Source organism: Rissa tridactyla, chromosome 7, assembly GCF_028500815.1.
Source record: "Rissa tridactyla isolate bRisTri1 chromosome 7, bRisTri1.patW.cur.20221130, whole genome shotgun sequence".
In the NCBI taxonomy this organism is placed as follows: domain Eukaryota; kingdom Metazoa; phylum Chordata; class Aves; order Charadriiformes; family Laridae; genus Rissa; species Rissa tridactyla.
Genome location: NC_071472.1, coordinates 24,383,770 through 24,400,286, shown reverse-complemented (window position 1 = coordinate 24,400,286; position 16,517 = coordinate 24,383,770). Strand labels below are relative to the sequence as shown.

At 36.1% G+C, this 16,517-nt stretch overlaps 1 protein-coding gene across 9 annotated transcripts in view; it reads right to left on the bottom strand.

The window, feature by feature from the left end:
* The window catches only part of UBR3 (ubiquitin protein ligase E3 component n-recognin 3), a 113,686-nt gene that overhangs the window by 62,295 nt on the left and 34,874 nt on the right, over nucleotides 1-16,517 (bottom strand). For all 9 annotated transcript variants that reach the window (XM_054209914.1, XM_054209915.1, XM_054209916.1 and 6 more), the window contains 13 exons: nucleotides 15,926-16,105; nucleotides 15,015-15,148; nucleotides 13,256-13,342; nucleotides 12,596-12,661; nucleotides 12,418-12,507; nucleotides 11,480-11,608; nucleotides 11,343-11,395; nucleotides 10,535-10,668; nucleotides 9,959-10,043; nucleotides 8,406-8,548; nucleotides 5,020-5,116; nucleotides 3,600-3,741; nucleotides 4-108 (listed from right to left, as the gene is read on the bottom strand). In XM_054209914.1, the coding sequence (XP_054065889.1) occupies nucleotides 4-108; nucleotides 3,600-3,741; nucleotides 5,020-5,116; nucleotides 8,406-8,548; nucleotides 9,959-10,043; nucleotides 10,535-10,668; nucleotides 11,343-11,395; nucleotides 11,480-11,608; nucleotides 12,418-12,507; nucleotides 12,596-12,661; nucleotides 13,256-13,342; nucleotides 15,015-15,148; nucleotides 15,926-16,105 (1,445 nt within the window). The remainder of the gene's footprint in view (nucleotides 1-3; nucleotides 109-3,599; nucleotides 3,742-5,019; nucleotides 5,117-8,405; nucleotides 8,549-9,958; nucleotides 10,044-10,534; nucleotides 10,669-11,342; nucleotides 11,396-11,479; nucleotides 11,609-12,417; nucleotides 12,508-12,595; nucleotides 12,662-13,255; nucleotides 13,343-15,014; nucleotides 15,149-15,925; nucleotides 16,106-16,517) is intronic.

Here is a 16,517-nt window from a genome sequence, read left to right as displayed (position 1 = left end):
TACCTCTTCATCTGACTCTTGTTCTGGAGAATTTTCCAATCCCAGCTCAACTAAATACAAAACCATGCAAAGCACGTGTTCTGATAAATTCTGATGATCCATTAATATCTAGGCAGAAAAACAGACATCCACATCTTAGAAGGTTTTATCTTTGATACTCTCACAACCCCTATTACAAAACCCCAAAACCCGACAGATATCTCTAACCTAAGCTGGAAGGTAAAGAAAGTAGCCAGGAGTCTTGTATGAAGAAGCTCAAGCTACTACCTACAAATTTTATCTCCAAGCGTGACCTTCCAGCTTAGCCACACTAGGAAAGGTAGAAGGTCTTGAGCCACATACGTGATTTTTGCCTGTTTTTTTTTTTTCTTAATTAATCACTGTGCTCACAAGAGATGTATCATGAGATACAAGTATCAGTTTAAGACAACTAGACAGGCCAGGCTGGATGGGGCTTTGAGCAACCTGGTCTAGTGGGAGGTGTCCCTGCCCACGGCAGGGGATTGGAACTGGATGATCTTTAAGGTCCCTCCCAACCCGAACCATTCTATGATTCCCTCCCTTTTTCACGTGATCCGTCATCGTAAGGTCTCATGAGGTCCCAGACCTATAAGCGATGCCTGGATAACTGGAAATGCCAGAAGGGTTAACATGAATTTAGTTCACAACCATCTTCAGTAATCTTTTTTAATTACAAATAACTTTAGATTAATAAATGCCCGTATCTTTTTTCTAACGCAGCTTTCAATGCATTGAGAGGAAGGACCAGTGCTGATGAAATGAAAAAAACTTTCCTCTTGAGAATATTCTCATTTAAAGCAAAAAAAATGGCAAGAACCCGCAAGTTACCAAAAATAGATGAGAAAAGATGTTTAAAATTTCGTTGTTGACAGGCTACTACAGAAATTAATATTTTTAGAGTGCAGCCGAGTGAAGTTTTAAATATAACTTAGTTTTGCAAGGGCCAAATTTCATAAATAGATACGTCCATTAGAAACATCAGAGAGATAAGGTTCTTAAATATTGTTTTACAATAGCTTTTCTAAATTACATTTGAGCAGCTAATTTAATCAAACCCAATCAAATCTGAGATTATAGATTATTTAATGAAAAAGGCACTCAGTATTCCATTAATATGAAAACCATGTGCAGTTGTAGCAGTCAGAATCAAAAGTCATGTTGACCAACGCTTCTGAAAAGTCAAATCATCAAATGTAGTTTACTGTTCTTCTGTAGGCAGTCCCAGAAGTCAAGGGATATAAAGGCTGTTATAAACTGGCAAAATTTACAAATAGACAAAACATCATTTAAGGCAATCTATGGAATCAATCACTATGTATTTTCTACCATCCACAAATCAGGTAGAAACGTATTCAGCATTCCAGCTAAAATAGCAACCCAGAAATTGTAAGACTCTCAAGATTTAAGTCCCTGAAGCTTCTTAACCAAGTAAGAGGAATAAACGGCCAAAAAAAGGTATGAGCAAGACAGTAAAAGATGATGCAGTCTTTCCCTACATTCTCCATTTTTGTTCCATGTCAAAATATTATTCATCTTCTACATAATGCCAAGCTCTCCTTCTTTTCAGCAGCCTTCCTGTAAGTCTCCTGTCTAGTACTTTCTCCAGGTATGCTCCTGGATGGTGGCAGAGCCTTGGCACAGGCTGCCCAGAGAGGTGGTGGAGCCTCCGTCTCTGGAGACATTCCAAACCCTCCTGGACACATTCCTGCCCAACCTGCTCTGGGTGACCCTGCTCTGGCAGGGGGTTGGACTAGATGATCTCCAGAGGTCTCTTCCAACCCCAACCATCCTGTGGTTCCCCAGTCCCCACTACACAGTACCACACCTCAGCCTTGTTCTTCACCCTGCAGTGGTCCGGCAGCCCCACCACTGCACCCGGCTGGGGCGTAGCAGGGTTAAACATGCCGCACACAGCAGCTTCTCTGGCCAAAATTATGTAAATCCCTGGGAAACAAACTACTACCACTCCAGGCAAAACTGGAGTTAGCTCTGGTGTAGCATGCCCGGTCTGGTGTCGGCTTTCTTGGGACTTCAACAGTTAACTTAATCAAATAAACAGCCACAGAACATGCACACAACGTAATTTTGCAGTATCTACAGTTTGGCTAAATTAAAATCCAGAATCTTGATTAAAGAATGTTCAAAACACGGGAAAAGGGTACATATTCCGTCCTTTCTTCAGCCTTGGAAACCCATGCCAGAACAGGCTTTCAGCATGAAAAATGTCAGACATTGGTTAAATTTCAGCAAGAAAAGAAACTAGTTGTCTCACAATGGAAAACCTTGACCAACCATTAGGTATTGTGCTACTGAGCTTCCAAAAGGTATAGCTTCATTCGATAGTCTCTGCACACGAAATTCAGTCTTACCCGTAACAGAATGGGACATGTTATGGAAAAGGACGAATTAGTAGTCAGAGTCCATTTTTTTGTACTTTATATTTTAAAGTAGATTTACTTTATATTTTAAAGTAGATTTTTGAAATTGCACTAATTACACAGCAAAACCTGCAGTTTACTGAAGTCATTAATTTGTAATGACTCAGGTTTTGAGTCATTTGAGAAAAAGTTCTTTTCTGTCATAAAGGTGAAATCTATTGAATGAATTCAGGTAAAATATTGTCTTCTTTCACCTTAATGATATACTGACAGCTTCCATGATACCTCATTAGAGAAAGAAATCATCTGAAACAACTCTGTGGGAATAAGCACAGCTCTCTGTGAATACCACACAGTTATTACTGTACTTAACAACAGATATTTTCGACACAAGTTCAAACAGTGAAACAAAACAAGAGCTTTAGAGGAGCTGGGAGCACTTAAAAGAGCACAAAAGGAAAGTCTGCCCAGGGAAGAGCTTTTCAATCAAACCACTTTTTATAGTCCCTCGTCTGCCTCTGCAGCACACTGCTTTGAAAGCACTTTGCACACAAGTACAAAGAGAGATGCAAAGTCCCATTTTCTGATGAAGGTACTCTTCAAAAAGGATGGACTTCTCATAAAGAGGGCAGCCAACTAACAAAGACAATACCAAACACAATTTAAAGGCATCAATTAGTCCTGAAAAAACAAGTGCTATAACATTATCAAAAGCCAGAATGCATCTGGGAAGCAATGTCAGAACCAACTGCAGTTCTGAGACATATTTCCCAGTGAGGATCTAAAGCCATCAAGTCTGCACATATTTGAACAGGCTGTTGATGCCTTAAAATTCTGCAGTGGGAGCCAAAGGAATACCACTCACTCCACCATGTTCCCCGAAACCATCACCAAACAACAGCTGAAATGGTAACTCTGATGGATAAGACAGTGTTGCCTTAAGTACAGCAAGACTGCTCAGCCACTTGGATACCTGACTTAGCGTACCTATATATGAAACAATCATTCATGAAATAATTAAAATGGTAGAAAAACTACCATCATATTAGATCTAGAAAATAAAACAAAAATAAAAACATTACATAAATTTGAACCTGACTACGGTAATTAACCTATTTTTAAAAAATCATAATTCTAAGAACTCCTGTTCTAAAAAAAGTTTAAGTACAATACTGGACTTAACAAGAATTATGACTTTACCTTGTAAAGAAGCGTGAACAGCACGATGTGCAGGGTTTTACAGTGTAAAAGCTTTATGAGACCTTTGTAACTTGGATGTAGTGGTGTTCTCTTCTTGTAAGGAGGCCACGGGTTCCCAGGGAATTTACCACTTTGCTTTAAACTGTTGAAACAAGTGAGACTTACATTAAACACTGCAATAATGTAGACAACTGCCACTGTTATAGATAACTGCCCTGCATTCTTTTTGTTTAGACTGAATTCAGAATTGATGAGCATTTCTAAGCCATTTAATTTATTTAAAAAGCATACCAAAATTGGAATGTATACACAAATTGAATCCAGTCTTATTTTTCTGGGGATTACCACTGACATAAATGACCTTTATTTATAAAGTTAAATGAATTCTTAATTACTGCTATGAATTTAAGGATTCCACTTCAATTCTAAGAGGCACATAGAAGAGATGGAAAACTTTTCACTTCACACAAATCCACATTAGTCAGACATCCAACATAGAAATCTCACATCTGCAGGAATGGATTACAGGCAACACTAGGAAACGCTAGACATAATTAGCTGTAGTTGACAATACCAGTGCTATCTGATCTATGAACTTAAAAATTAAGTGTTAAATTCAACGTGGACCCACATTTCTAACAACGAGCTGGAATCCAGTGCAGTAGACAATGCAATTATTTAACAGACTGCTACCTTGCCCAAATCCACTTACAGTATATGTTTATGATGACCCTTTGACTAACGGAATGAGCACAGGGGCAGAGGATTATTTCACTATGTTTATTATAAGGGTTTCTTTAACTTTATTTTTACTCCCAAGGTGTGAAATAAAGACAAGCAAATTAAATTAGCTGAAATAAGAATCTGTAAGGGATGGAATATTAAGGCATAGAATTAAGATCAAGTAATCTTGTTTCTAAGAACTTAAAAGGGTACCACAAGTGTTTTTTCCTGTATTTAAATCAGAATTTAATTCACTCATGGTTTCTGTCACGGGTGACTACATAGGAAAAAAAACAACACTGTCTTCAATATAATTTCAAAACACAGAACACTGTAACACTGTGCTTCATGTACCTAAGTGTAAAATAAATAAAAGCAGATAAAGCTGCTCTCTTTCAGTATTTTGTAACTGATTTGTAAACGTTAACTTTTGGTTAAGTATTTTATCTATGATGACATTCACTACTTTGTCTGTGGCACTTCAGATGTACTTTTAAACATTTATGGAACAGTAACAGACTAAGCTAACCAAAACCCTGATAGTGCCTGTAAATCTATAAACTATTTACTCAAGGACAAATCTGGAGCCTGAAAACATCGATAACATGGTTAGCATTACCAGAGAGTGAAAACAAAAAAATTTATTGTACAATAAGCAACAATACGATGTTACATTTCTAAAAATGATCCAACTTACAATGCTGTATATCGGTCCATTGCAGACTGCACATCTCTACGGTAAACTGTTCGAAGTATTACCATGACAGGGTCAAATTCCTTATCCCAAACTTCAGCTGTTATTTAAAAGAAGTCACATGTTCAAATTCTCTTTACAGACCTTACAACTTATTCTAGATTCTCCTCTCCACTAGCTTTAATTACGTAATTTTCTATTATAAAATAACTTTTTGCAGCAAAGATCAGTAATTTTTACTAATTCTTACTCACAATACTTACTATCCTACTACATATCAAGATAGCAACATTTCACCAAAAATATTTTCCTTAGTTCCAAACCAAAAAATTAACAATGTATCAAGACAATGGATCTTTTCTATTAATAAGCTTTATTTTAGTGTCTTCTAGCTTTCTTTTCTGTTACGTCATAATTTACAATGTGGACTAAAAGAAGCCACATATTTCTAATAACAGTTGTAGCACACGCTGAGAAAAGGTGGGGTTTTTTAAAAAATAATTCCAAATTAATTTTAAAATCTAAGTAAATTTATTCATGCAATTGTAACTATACGAAGGCAACCCCAAAACACCTTTTCTGTATGCATCTTATTTTGCTCTTTTTAATTTACAAGTACATATAAGAAAATATTTTAATTATTTTTCACTTGGTACTTCCTAAGCACAAGTCCTCTTGAAAACAGAAAGTAAAGCCTGCAGTCAGCAGGTAGGTGATATTTAAATATTAAACACAGTGAGCCAAATGACTACACCACCACAAGTTTTTGTTCAGTCTCGAAAATGGCCAAGTTTCTTATCATCAAATAACATTTGTGACCAATCCTTTATGAACATGTCTTTGTTTTATAACTAATATTTATGCATTATTCTGGCATTAAAATCCTAGTTATCTCCATTTAATTCAGTAGCTATAAAATAACATCTGGAACGGCTTTTCAGAGCCATCACACAAAAAAATTCTAAACAGACTATAAATAAAGATATCCCATTTAACTGCGAAGTTTTTTCCCTATTCACAAGTTATCAAAAAACAAAACTAAATTTCCAACCTAAAGCCAAATGAAGACGTTAATTTTATTAACTGTCAGTGTTTAGCTCTGGAACATAACAGCATGAAGGCAAGGTTCAATGATCTCAAAGGAAGAAGAAAACCAGTGGATACAGAATTTTAGCTCCACCAGCAGGCATAACACAATGCAAGGGCTTACAACATTCTTTAAAGTTTTCGCAGGCAAAAGTAGGCAGCTTTATCATGCTTTTGAGATTAATTTCCCCCAGGCAGGAAGACAAGTGGTCTATACTCCTATTAACGCCTGCTAATGTTACCAGATACCCTCAGATGCCGCTTAGAGAGAACACTTAGCATAGTTTTGACTATGTATGAAATATGATCAAACTTAGCTTGCGAAAAATTCATTTTTTCTGGAGAGAGTTTACTACAGCAGTCTGAAACACAGCCCAAGCTCGTTTGGGCAGCTAATGCACAGCGAGGAAGGACTAAGTGAGGGAGCCAGATGGGGAATATTAGAAATGCACACACAGCTCATGGTCAGCAGACAAATCCACAGAGAACAGAGAGAACTACGTCCTTTTTTTGAAAGTTGGTTTGGTTTTTTTTAACCTAATGGTTAATAGAAGCAAAATCTAGGGCTTCTGTGATCATAAAGTAGATTTTTTTCTCCCCTAAATTTAGGGAAACAAGGGATTAGGAGGAATGGGTCTCAACATGACTTGCTTAAACTGTGACAGGCCACAAACTACCATTCTTAAAAGCAACTGGAATATCATCATTCTTTTGGAGAACCTATATAGTCTTATAAAAATCATAAAACACTTAAAAGGCTATGGTACACAAGAAAACCATGATGGCTTTTATTCACTCGGAAGCTTTCAGTTTTTTAATACTTTAAGAAAAAAGGGATTCTGCATAGTGTTACACATTCACTGCTATAGATAAGTTACTTAAAAAACCCCAAAACTTTAAGACAATCTATTCCAGAGATCAACTATTTAAAAAAAAAAAAACCAACACAAAACAAAACACAAAAACCCCCAAACCACTACAGTTTAGCATCAGATCTCCTAAATAGTGTTATAATTAAAAAAAAAAAAAATCCATCTTTTTTTTTTCCTTCACACTGTGTTATGAAAAAGACCGATGTGTCACAAGCTCCAGAAACCAGACATGACATTAGGAAATGCAGTTTACAGAACATTAAAATAAAGTAATTTTAAATACATAGGTGTTAAGCTGCCTAATTACACATCAAGGAACCAGAACAAATCAATTCCCAAAACTCTGGTTTCACAAAATTACTTCACTGGCAGTTAATTTGTATAAAAGCTAAGAGCTTCACTAACTCATCAATTTCCCAGGACAAAAGCTGACAAAAAAGTTAGTACAGTATTAGTTCTGACATTAATAACAATAGCAAAAAAAAAAAAAAATCCACAAAAGAACACAGCCTACAAACCAAATGGTTTCAAAACTGTCAAACCCCAGCACTGCCAGCTCTCAAGGGCGGCACCCGGGGGAGGAAGGAGTTAATCCCTCTTCAGCTGTGCCAGGAGCTGAAGCACAACCAGAGCACAGGGAGCAGTTCAGATTCCTACAGGCTTTATCTGCTCAGTGACAGGAGACAGTAACGGAACACTGAGTTCTTGAATTCTTGCTGTCCTTTGATATACCAACACTATGTTGAGTCCAATTTAGCTGACAAGCTCGTCAGGGGAAGAAACTTGTCATTTTTGCACTGTATTTATTGAACAATTCTGTAACAACATTCTATAAGCATTCTTGTCTGAACTTTGTTCTAGACCCTCACTATTGCCTGGGAAAAATGTTACAGGATACTAACATAGTTAAGCAATGCAAAAGAAAGAATTATGTATCATGATATCTTTAATAATCAAAATATGGAGAAGTTCGAAGAAAGTATCTTTGCAACTGACACCTCACCAGTGCAAACAGTTCTAAACTCTAATGAACATACAGCATATTTTTGAAATCCCATAAATTATTAAGAATGCAAATCACTGAAATAGAAATAATATAATTTTTCAGCTCTCCATTTTTCTGTTGCTTGCTAAGGATACTCGATTAATACAAGAAGCTCATTTTCACTTCAGATCAAAACGAATTTATTAAAGACTATTAACAGTCTTTAGCAATGCTCTTAAATATAAGCAATAGACAATAATGAAAAAGTCAAACGAGTTTTGTGGGGTTTTGGTGGCAGTGGGCTTGGGTTTGGTTTTTTCGTGAGTTTTTATCATTGTTTGGTAGGTTGTTTTTTGTTGTGGTTTTTTTTGTTTGTTTAAGAAAATCCTCCTCTGGTTAAGCATCTTACTGCTGAGTATGTTATAAGAGGACAGCGATGACCGTACCTTTAGGTGTATACATTCCTTGTTGCATGGAACCTCCAGGTTCGAAAACAGGAGCTTTAAAATCAGCAACTGCTGACAAGACTGATTCAAAGCTTAAGCTTCCTGGAATAATACCACTTTTAGGATTGGGGTTTTCTGGAATGTAATGTTTGCGTTAAGGAAAGGAGAGTTAACTTAGTTGCAGGACACAGCCTTTTCCTTCCCTCTTGACTTTTTCAGTCACCCATTTCAGAGGCTGTGTTTCGGCAGTGCTCTGTCTTCACCACAAGAGGTCTGTCTGCTCCAGCTGCTATGGAACAGTAACTATTACTGAAGTGGATGAAAGCCTCCTAGCTAGGAGATTAAACTTTTTAAAACAAGCCAATTGCTGCTTGCTCGGCTCAAGAGGTAAGTATTAAATGAGAAATAAAACCTACTATCTGTTAGCGTATATAACGTTTCTGTATTTGCTCTTATTTACTAATGCTTTGCCTTTCCTCATAGAATATTTTGCGTTTACAGCTAAGCACAAAAAAACCAAGTAAATAGTTTGGGATCCATAAACACAGGAAGTAATTCTTCATCTTGGATTGGCTATTTCTCATTTTTGGTAGCGATACTTAATTGACTACTGACATTGCCCCAAATCCCAAGTAGCAATTACAAATAAGGAAACTTCTGCTTAGTGATAAGTGATTGCTTGTATAAATTATTCGCTTATTTTACGTAGCAAAGGGATTCACTTAAGTGAATCGCTTTAAGTGAGTCGCTTATTTTACATACTTAAGTGTTTCAGCTACTAGGTTGTATCATAATAATTAATAATTCTTATTACATGTTTGTAACTCTGAATCACCTCCTTTCCTGTCTTTATAAATTCCTAATATTTTTGCTCAATGCCTGTCACTGTAATGCAAGCTCTTTTGCGCCACCACCTATTTAATTTACTTACACAGCTTAATACACTGATAGCAGTAAAACCTGTGTATTTGCATTCAATTGTCTGGGGACACGAACCACATCCCTGCATAGAAAAGCTTCCTAAAGTTTGCTATTCTTTAAGTACGACACTTGCCCCATAACACATGGATTTCCCTCTAATTTAAAGCAGTATTCAGAATTGCTATTTTTTGCATTTTCAGCTATTGCTAGTAAAAGCCAATATAGCATAGAGTGGCTTCTTTTTATACTGGCATAAAATTAGCAATAATCAAAGGCTCAAATCCAGATAAAGGTGACACTTGGCTAGATTTTCTACAATGCCATCGGAAAACACACTTTTCACCTCACACCTAAGAGACTTTTGTGTTAAAAAGTAATAATAAAAATTTAAAAAGCAGTTAAGACACTTTGTATCAAAACTAATTTAAAAGTATTACAAAGTATTGCATATTTTATAAGACAGACCAAAGCTGGAGCAAATGCTTTTACTGATAAGTCTATGCAAACACACCTTTACACAATTAGTTATAATTATATAAGCTGAAAGCACGTTCAAGCTCCAAAATCCCACTACTATCCAGGTACCCGTCATTCTCATTCATGCACATTAGTTAATATATTTCAAGGATATGAGATCCAACAACGAACTGTGTGTCCTGTCGTTCATACAGAGTTGGGCTACCATCTCTGCTCTGAGGATCTCATCATCTGTCATTCCTAGAACAGTAACATTTAAAAAGCCGTTAAAATAGCATGATTTTAAAACACACATTCAGTATAGATTCGTCATTAAATATACATTAAACTTGATACAAACATTAAATAATGATACAGTGCTATAAAAATACAGCAAAAAAAATTGGGTTGGGGAGGTGGGGGGGCACAAATGCTATGAAGAGACAACCTCAGGCAGAAAAGACAGGTACAAACGGGAACTGCTGTCTTTATGAAAAAGATACAAAATCTTCATGGGATCACATACACAAATCATCCACTGCCATTAAAGCCGGTTTTCGCCATTTCTATGTATTTTGTCTACTTCTAATTCATAAGGGATTAAAATTCAGTAACTGGCAAAAATGAAACCAAGTCTTGAACGCTTTAAGTTACTATATGGCTAATCAGCTTTGCGGTAGCTATTTAATGTTGAATATAAATGAACAGGCATGTTATTTACACACAAGTATTCCTGAAGCAGCCGTTCTTACCTAAATGTAAACGAAGACTTAACAGAAGGACCAAAAACGTTAAGGCTCCTTCCAACATGGACCTTTCATGCTCTGAATCAAGAACTGTATTTTGATGCTGCGATGCCATCGTTAACAGATCTACCACCTTAAATCTACACAGCAAAGAGTAAAGTCAGAAACATCATTCTCCAACATTAAAACACCAGTGTGAAATGGACTGATAAACTCAGGATACCATTCACAACAGCCCAAAATATAAACAAAATTAAATGCATCCAATGCAATAATAGGCAAACATACATGAAAACCCTCTTATTTTTAAGTCTGGATTTTTATTTAACTACTTAATGGAATGTATTATAGTCATATTTACTCCATGTGAAAACACCTTATATTTATGAACATAAAAAAGCTAACGCAAATTAATCTGTTTTCAAACCCTGATTTTATTCTATCCAGAAAAGCAGACTTCCTTTTTGTGTCTCTTAATATTGCAGCTCTATTTATCTACTTCTTCAGGCTAGCATATCCTGAAAGTTTGCATATGAAGATGTACAAAACTTAAAAAAAACCCTAAAGATGCTCAGAAAACAAGTGTCTGGAGCTTCGCTACCGTACTGTAAATCAAAAGCCAACTCTGTATAAAATAAAGTATATACCTTGAGATACCTCTTTCAGTAGAGCCCTTCAGGTAAGTGTTAGCTTTGGCTAGGCAGAGCTGTACCACTGAAGATGTGTATCAGATATGCACCTTTTCTCTCACATGGCATAAATTAGTCACCAGCTAGCACAACAATAAACAAGATCATTCATCTTTTAACACTACCTTTCGAAAACGGATGAAATAAAATAATCTGGGTCCAGCCTGGAGGCACAGACCTGTGGAAAGAGAATAAATTCATTTTATTCAGTAGTTCGTTTGTAAACAAGCATTGGCTTGGCTTCGCAGAGAACATAACTTACTTGCAGCAGATAAATGTCAGGATCAATCATTGAATTGCAGAAATGAGACTGCACGTAGGTCATGGCCTGTCCTTTGATTTGTAGACCATTTCTAACCCACATGTTGCTGTGAATTTCAGAAAGACTTGCCTGTTCAGGGAAAATAAAATAAACAAACATTTCAGGGATATTCAGCTATTCACTTCAATATTAGCAGATCATCAATCTATTATCTCACATATACATACATACTACACTTTTATATAAAAATATAATTTTTTTATACCAATTTACTTCTCCTAGGGAGTGAGGGATGAAAAGGAACCACTTTATGACAATGAAATCGATCAAAGCCAATGAAGTGATTTATTTATGTATTTATTTATTAAAATCCTGAAAAGTACTCCAAAGATGAAGGCATCATGGTTAAAAAAAAGTTAGGTATAAAAGCAGTAATTGCAAATACTGCTCAGTATCACTTACATACAAATAAATTAAATTTTGTAAATAAAAAAAAATATTGCAGGGTGCATTCGTTCTTGAATTCATTCTCTATTTAAAATATGAAATTTTCAGATTCAGGTTTCTTCTCAGCTTGCGCTCCATTGGCAGCTATTCCATGAACATGCAATTCCGTGTTTTCAAAGGGTAGGTTCCTCCTACCCTTTTTGAAAGTGTTATGGTGAATATTATCATCATACTTCTCAGAGTACAACAACTAATGCCATATATTTAATTTTGGAAATATTAAGAAAAAAAAAAGAGTTTATCCTAACTGCTCAGTATATTCTAGTTATTAATGTCATGTATTGCTTATTTTGATATTCCACAATTAAGACATACTCCCCTTTGTTAAATACTTCTAACTATATTTAAATGACTGGGGTTAAAAGAATCAGACAGCATCTTTTTTGTTGTGTATCTCTACATCTCCGTCAAAGTCAGAAGTCTGCCCGTACCTGAATCTGAAGTGGGTGAATCATTAGTTTCATCAGCATCTCCTGATCTGGCAAGATGGTATCCAGATCTAGTTCTTGGCATTTGACTGCCTAGAAACAAAAGCAAGCACACGCTGTACTGAACAATCACACTCAACAGGGAATTTGCATCTTCCGTGCGACTAAAACACGTGCTTACCTTACTTAAAAACATGGCAAAGTAACGATGCAGTGGCAAATGAAAAGTAACTTGGTTAGGGGCTGGCTGAAAGTAAAATAAAGATATTTTAATATCATATATTAAAAAACCCCACCCACCTAGAAGTGTCTTTGTCACAACCACCAAGACCAGTATTTTGTATGTCTTCATTTGATGGACTTACTTTCCACTAACCTAGTATTACCTCATCCCTCTGCACTTTCTGATGATTCAGAAATTTCCCTTATTCAGCCCGTAGTTAATCTCTTACTAAGCTAATGACACTCGGAACTGATTGAGAGTATTACTTGCTAAGGTAGCAAAGCTGCTGCCCACTACCATAGCAGAAGAGGACTTCTGTCTGGCCATTGCTTCAGCTCTTCATTCAGCAGAACGGTAATATGTCAACACCACTGCTTTTAAGACTCACACAGCTTAAGTCTGCACCAGCAAATCTAAGTCATTAGGACTCTACAATTAAAGGACCCTAAGACATAACATTGCAACTATTAACTACTAAATCTAATTTCAGATAGGCAACCCTTTTTCAGTCAGTACCTAGAATTATGATTTAAGTTAAGGGGAGGAGATAAGTGTATCACCTTTGAAGTTTAACCAGATTTTCACAGTAGTTTGCTTGAATTCATTAAGGATACTTACTTCATCTACAAAATTGATAGCATCAAACCAGTCCTGGAGCGCTTCAAGGCAGTATCTGACAACATTTCGTGTGTATTCCTGCGTTTCCTGCAGTAAGGGAAACCAGTGTACTACATGAGCCAAAACATTTTTAAAAGTGTCACTGCTTTCCTACTACAAATAAATATGACTATTTCAATACAGTACATGAGCTATGCCCTCATCATATGGAAAACAGAAAGTATTAGGATGGTTTCATTGCTACTTTAAAAGATGACCATTTCAATGAGAATTATGGCACCTTTAGAGGAGTCAGCTGGTCCTAGTGCCTACTGTTGTTTAACTTATCTGTTTATTTTTAACCAAAAATTTAGAGGTGTATGCATAAAAAAAAAGTCCTTCCATGCAATCAAAAGGAATGGCTAATGTTCTGTAAGTTTTATCTACTGAAATGTCCTTATAGTTTGCTAACACAACACACATGAAATGCAATGATAATACAATACTGCAGAGATTTTAACAATAAGCAAATCCTGTTATGATTGTATGATATAACTCTGGAACAATGCCCTAAAACTAAAATATATTTCAGATTAAATCATGTACTTCAAGACTAGATCTGTACATTGCCCTCCAGGAGAGAAGCGGTGATGTGCAAGAAGGGAAGGCAGGAGGGGAGTGAAACCAAATTGCTCTCCGATCGGCAGACCTTACAAAGCCTCATTTCTTACTGACTTTTCCTTTAATCTTCCCTTCCCCCTGAACACAGACTCCAGACCTGCCTCAGACTCTTAGGATATCTATGACACACTTCTTGTGCAAAAGCCAGCAACACTTTGGCCAGCCAGAAGCTGTGCAAGTGCTGACTGGCTCAGTCAGACACCAAAGACAAAAAGAGAGGAGTGCTTCAAAAAGCCAGAAGTTGTAATTCAGTTTTCAAAAGCTAATACAGACTCATGAAGCAACATCTTCATAATGTATCAGTATAACTTAAATCACGGAGAGGCTTTTGCAACCGCCTGGTTTAAACTGTTTTAAAAATGCGTGGTATCTCACACATGTTTTTTCAGTGCACAGTTCAATTCAGGTATTACTGTCTCAGGAATGCTATTATGTATCTTAATAGGCTAATTTCAAACATAAGTATTTATTTCATAAAAAAATAACCATAAATGAACAATAAGAAGTTTTTTCACACGTTAAGTATTCCTATAAGCTGATAGATTCAATTTTTATTATAACAATACAATTTACAGTCTAGCACATAGTAACGAATCTTTGCTCTAGTTTGGAGACCATGAGATGTCAGAAACTAAGAGGCTTTCACCTCAGGTTGTTAGTTAAACACCACAGAAACGTAAATTACTCCAACCCCCATCATAACAAAGTATCTCTTTGCAGACACAATCAACGTTATAATCACATTAGGAACAACTTACGTATCTCTTTCCTACTGAAAAAAAGGCAGAATGACTCAGAGACATTTATCAAGTTCTTCATCGGATTAGAAGTTATTCCATATGCGCAGTCATATGGAATGACTGTACACATCCTGAACTTGTAGTCCCAGTTTTGGAGACAATAAATTAGGTACAAGCATGAATTCTATACTCACTATACACAGAACCCACACTGATCACAGTTTTATATATTTCATAAACAAAGACGGCAAAACCCAAGACTTTTTAAACACAAAACGGAGAAACCTTTCGGACTTGAGAACTCCAGGAAAAAATCATTATTAAAACTAAGAATAATGTCAGAGAAACGTTAGTCTTACCCTAACTTTGCAGTGTGATAGAAGACCCCACATTGGCTGGGCACAGGCTTCTAGCTCAGCAGCAAAGGCAGCATAGTATGTCTGCGATTCAAACTCCACATGCTCATTTAATTCTCGTTTATTTAAATTCATACCTTCAAAGATTTAAGCAGAGTTATACAACCAAATATTTAACTAGGGCTAAGTGGAACGCAGTATTTTTAGTGTTATGCATTCACACACTATTAAAATAAAACCCCAAACTGTAACAATCTATCTTATCTAGCTGCAGAATAACAGATAAAATATGAGAACAAGCATCAAAGTTTGAACAGAAATAGACCAGAAGAGAACAATAGCTCTAGACTGGCTACTAACTGCAGTCCTTGCTGTTCAGCTGACGTTAACATGGCTGGCAGCCTTTCTACTTTGAACATCACATTTGGATGGAAAATATCTGGTCCTCTTTCTAGGCAGAGAATTTATCAATATTATCAATATGGAAAAGTTCATGATTTTTAAATATTTTTTTTAATAATTAAAAAGTTTCTTCACAGCAACACTTAGAAGAAGATCCAGATTTATCAGATTAATCTAGCCAATACTTAAATTGAGAACTTCACCAGTAAAACGTTTCTAGCACAAGTTATGATTTGTACTTTAACTACAGCCTTAGAATTCCAGCACCACGAACCTCAGTCGACTGTGATGCAATTGCTCTTTAACTAGTCCACACAAGACAAAGATCCGTTAGATCATTTTAAAATCTACCTGTCTTCTAGAATATAGTGTTTCCTTCCAGGAATGCAGACTTATGAGAATACTAACGAATACACATATATTTTTACATATAGCAGTGTAAGGATTTGCTACTGCACACATTAAGCTGTCTCAACATCCTTATATCAGTACTGATTATAAAAGTCACATACCTTGAAAGAATGATACAAAATTCATCCATGTAACCAAAAGACCATGATCTTCCAAAAATTTCTTTGCCACACTTTGGTGCGAAAGTATGTTTATAAAATCACTAACCAGGGGCCAGTAAGTATTATTCTTCAGTAGCGCTTCCCCACAATTCACCACAACATGTAAACTATTTTCTTCATCTGGATTTAAAAAAGAAGAAAGAAAAAAAATTTTTTTTCCTTCTTGTTGTCATTTTTAAATAAAGTTACAAGATAATGCAAAAGTACCAATTAGGATTTACTGTAATGTTGCGATCACACATAGAGAAAACTGCAGAAAAGAAGAACGGTTATTTTGTGGTACCTGAGGTGGTTTTTGCATCATGGACACATCAACATAGATCCCACTCTAGCAGGAAACACACATATTTTGAACATTATCGCAACCTTTGAAAAGCAGTGCATTAGTAAAACCATCGTGGCTATGCCTTTTTTGAATACTCTCAAGAAGTATAAAAAGACCAAACAATACAATTCCCACTACGAACACGTGAAATCGATTTTGAACTTGACACACTTCCAGCGAGCAAGCTACCTTACAGCACGCGAACAG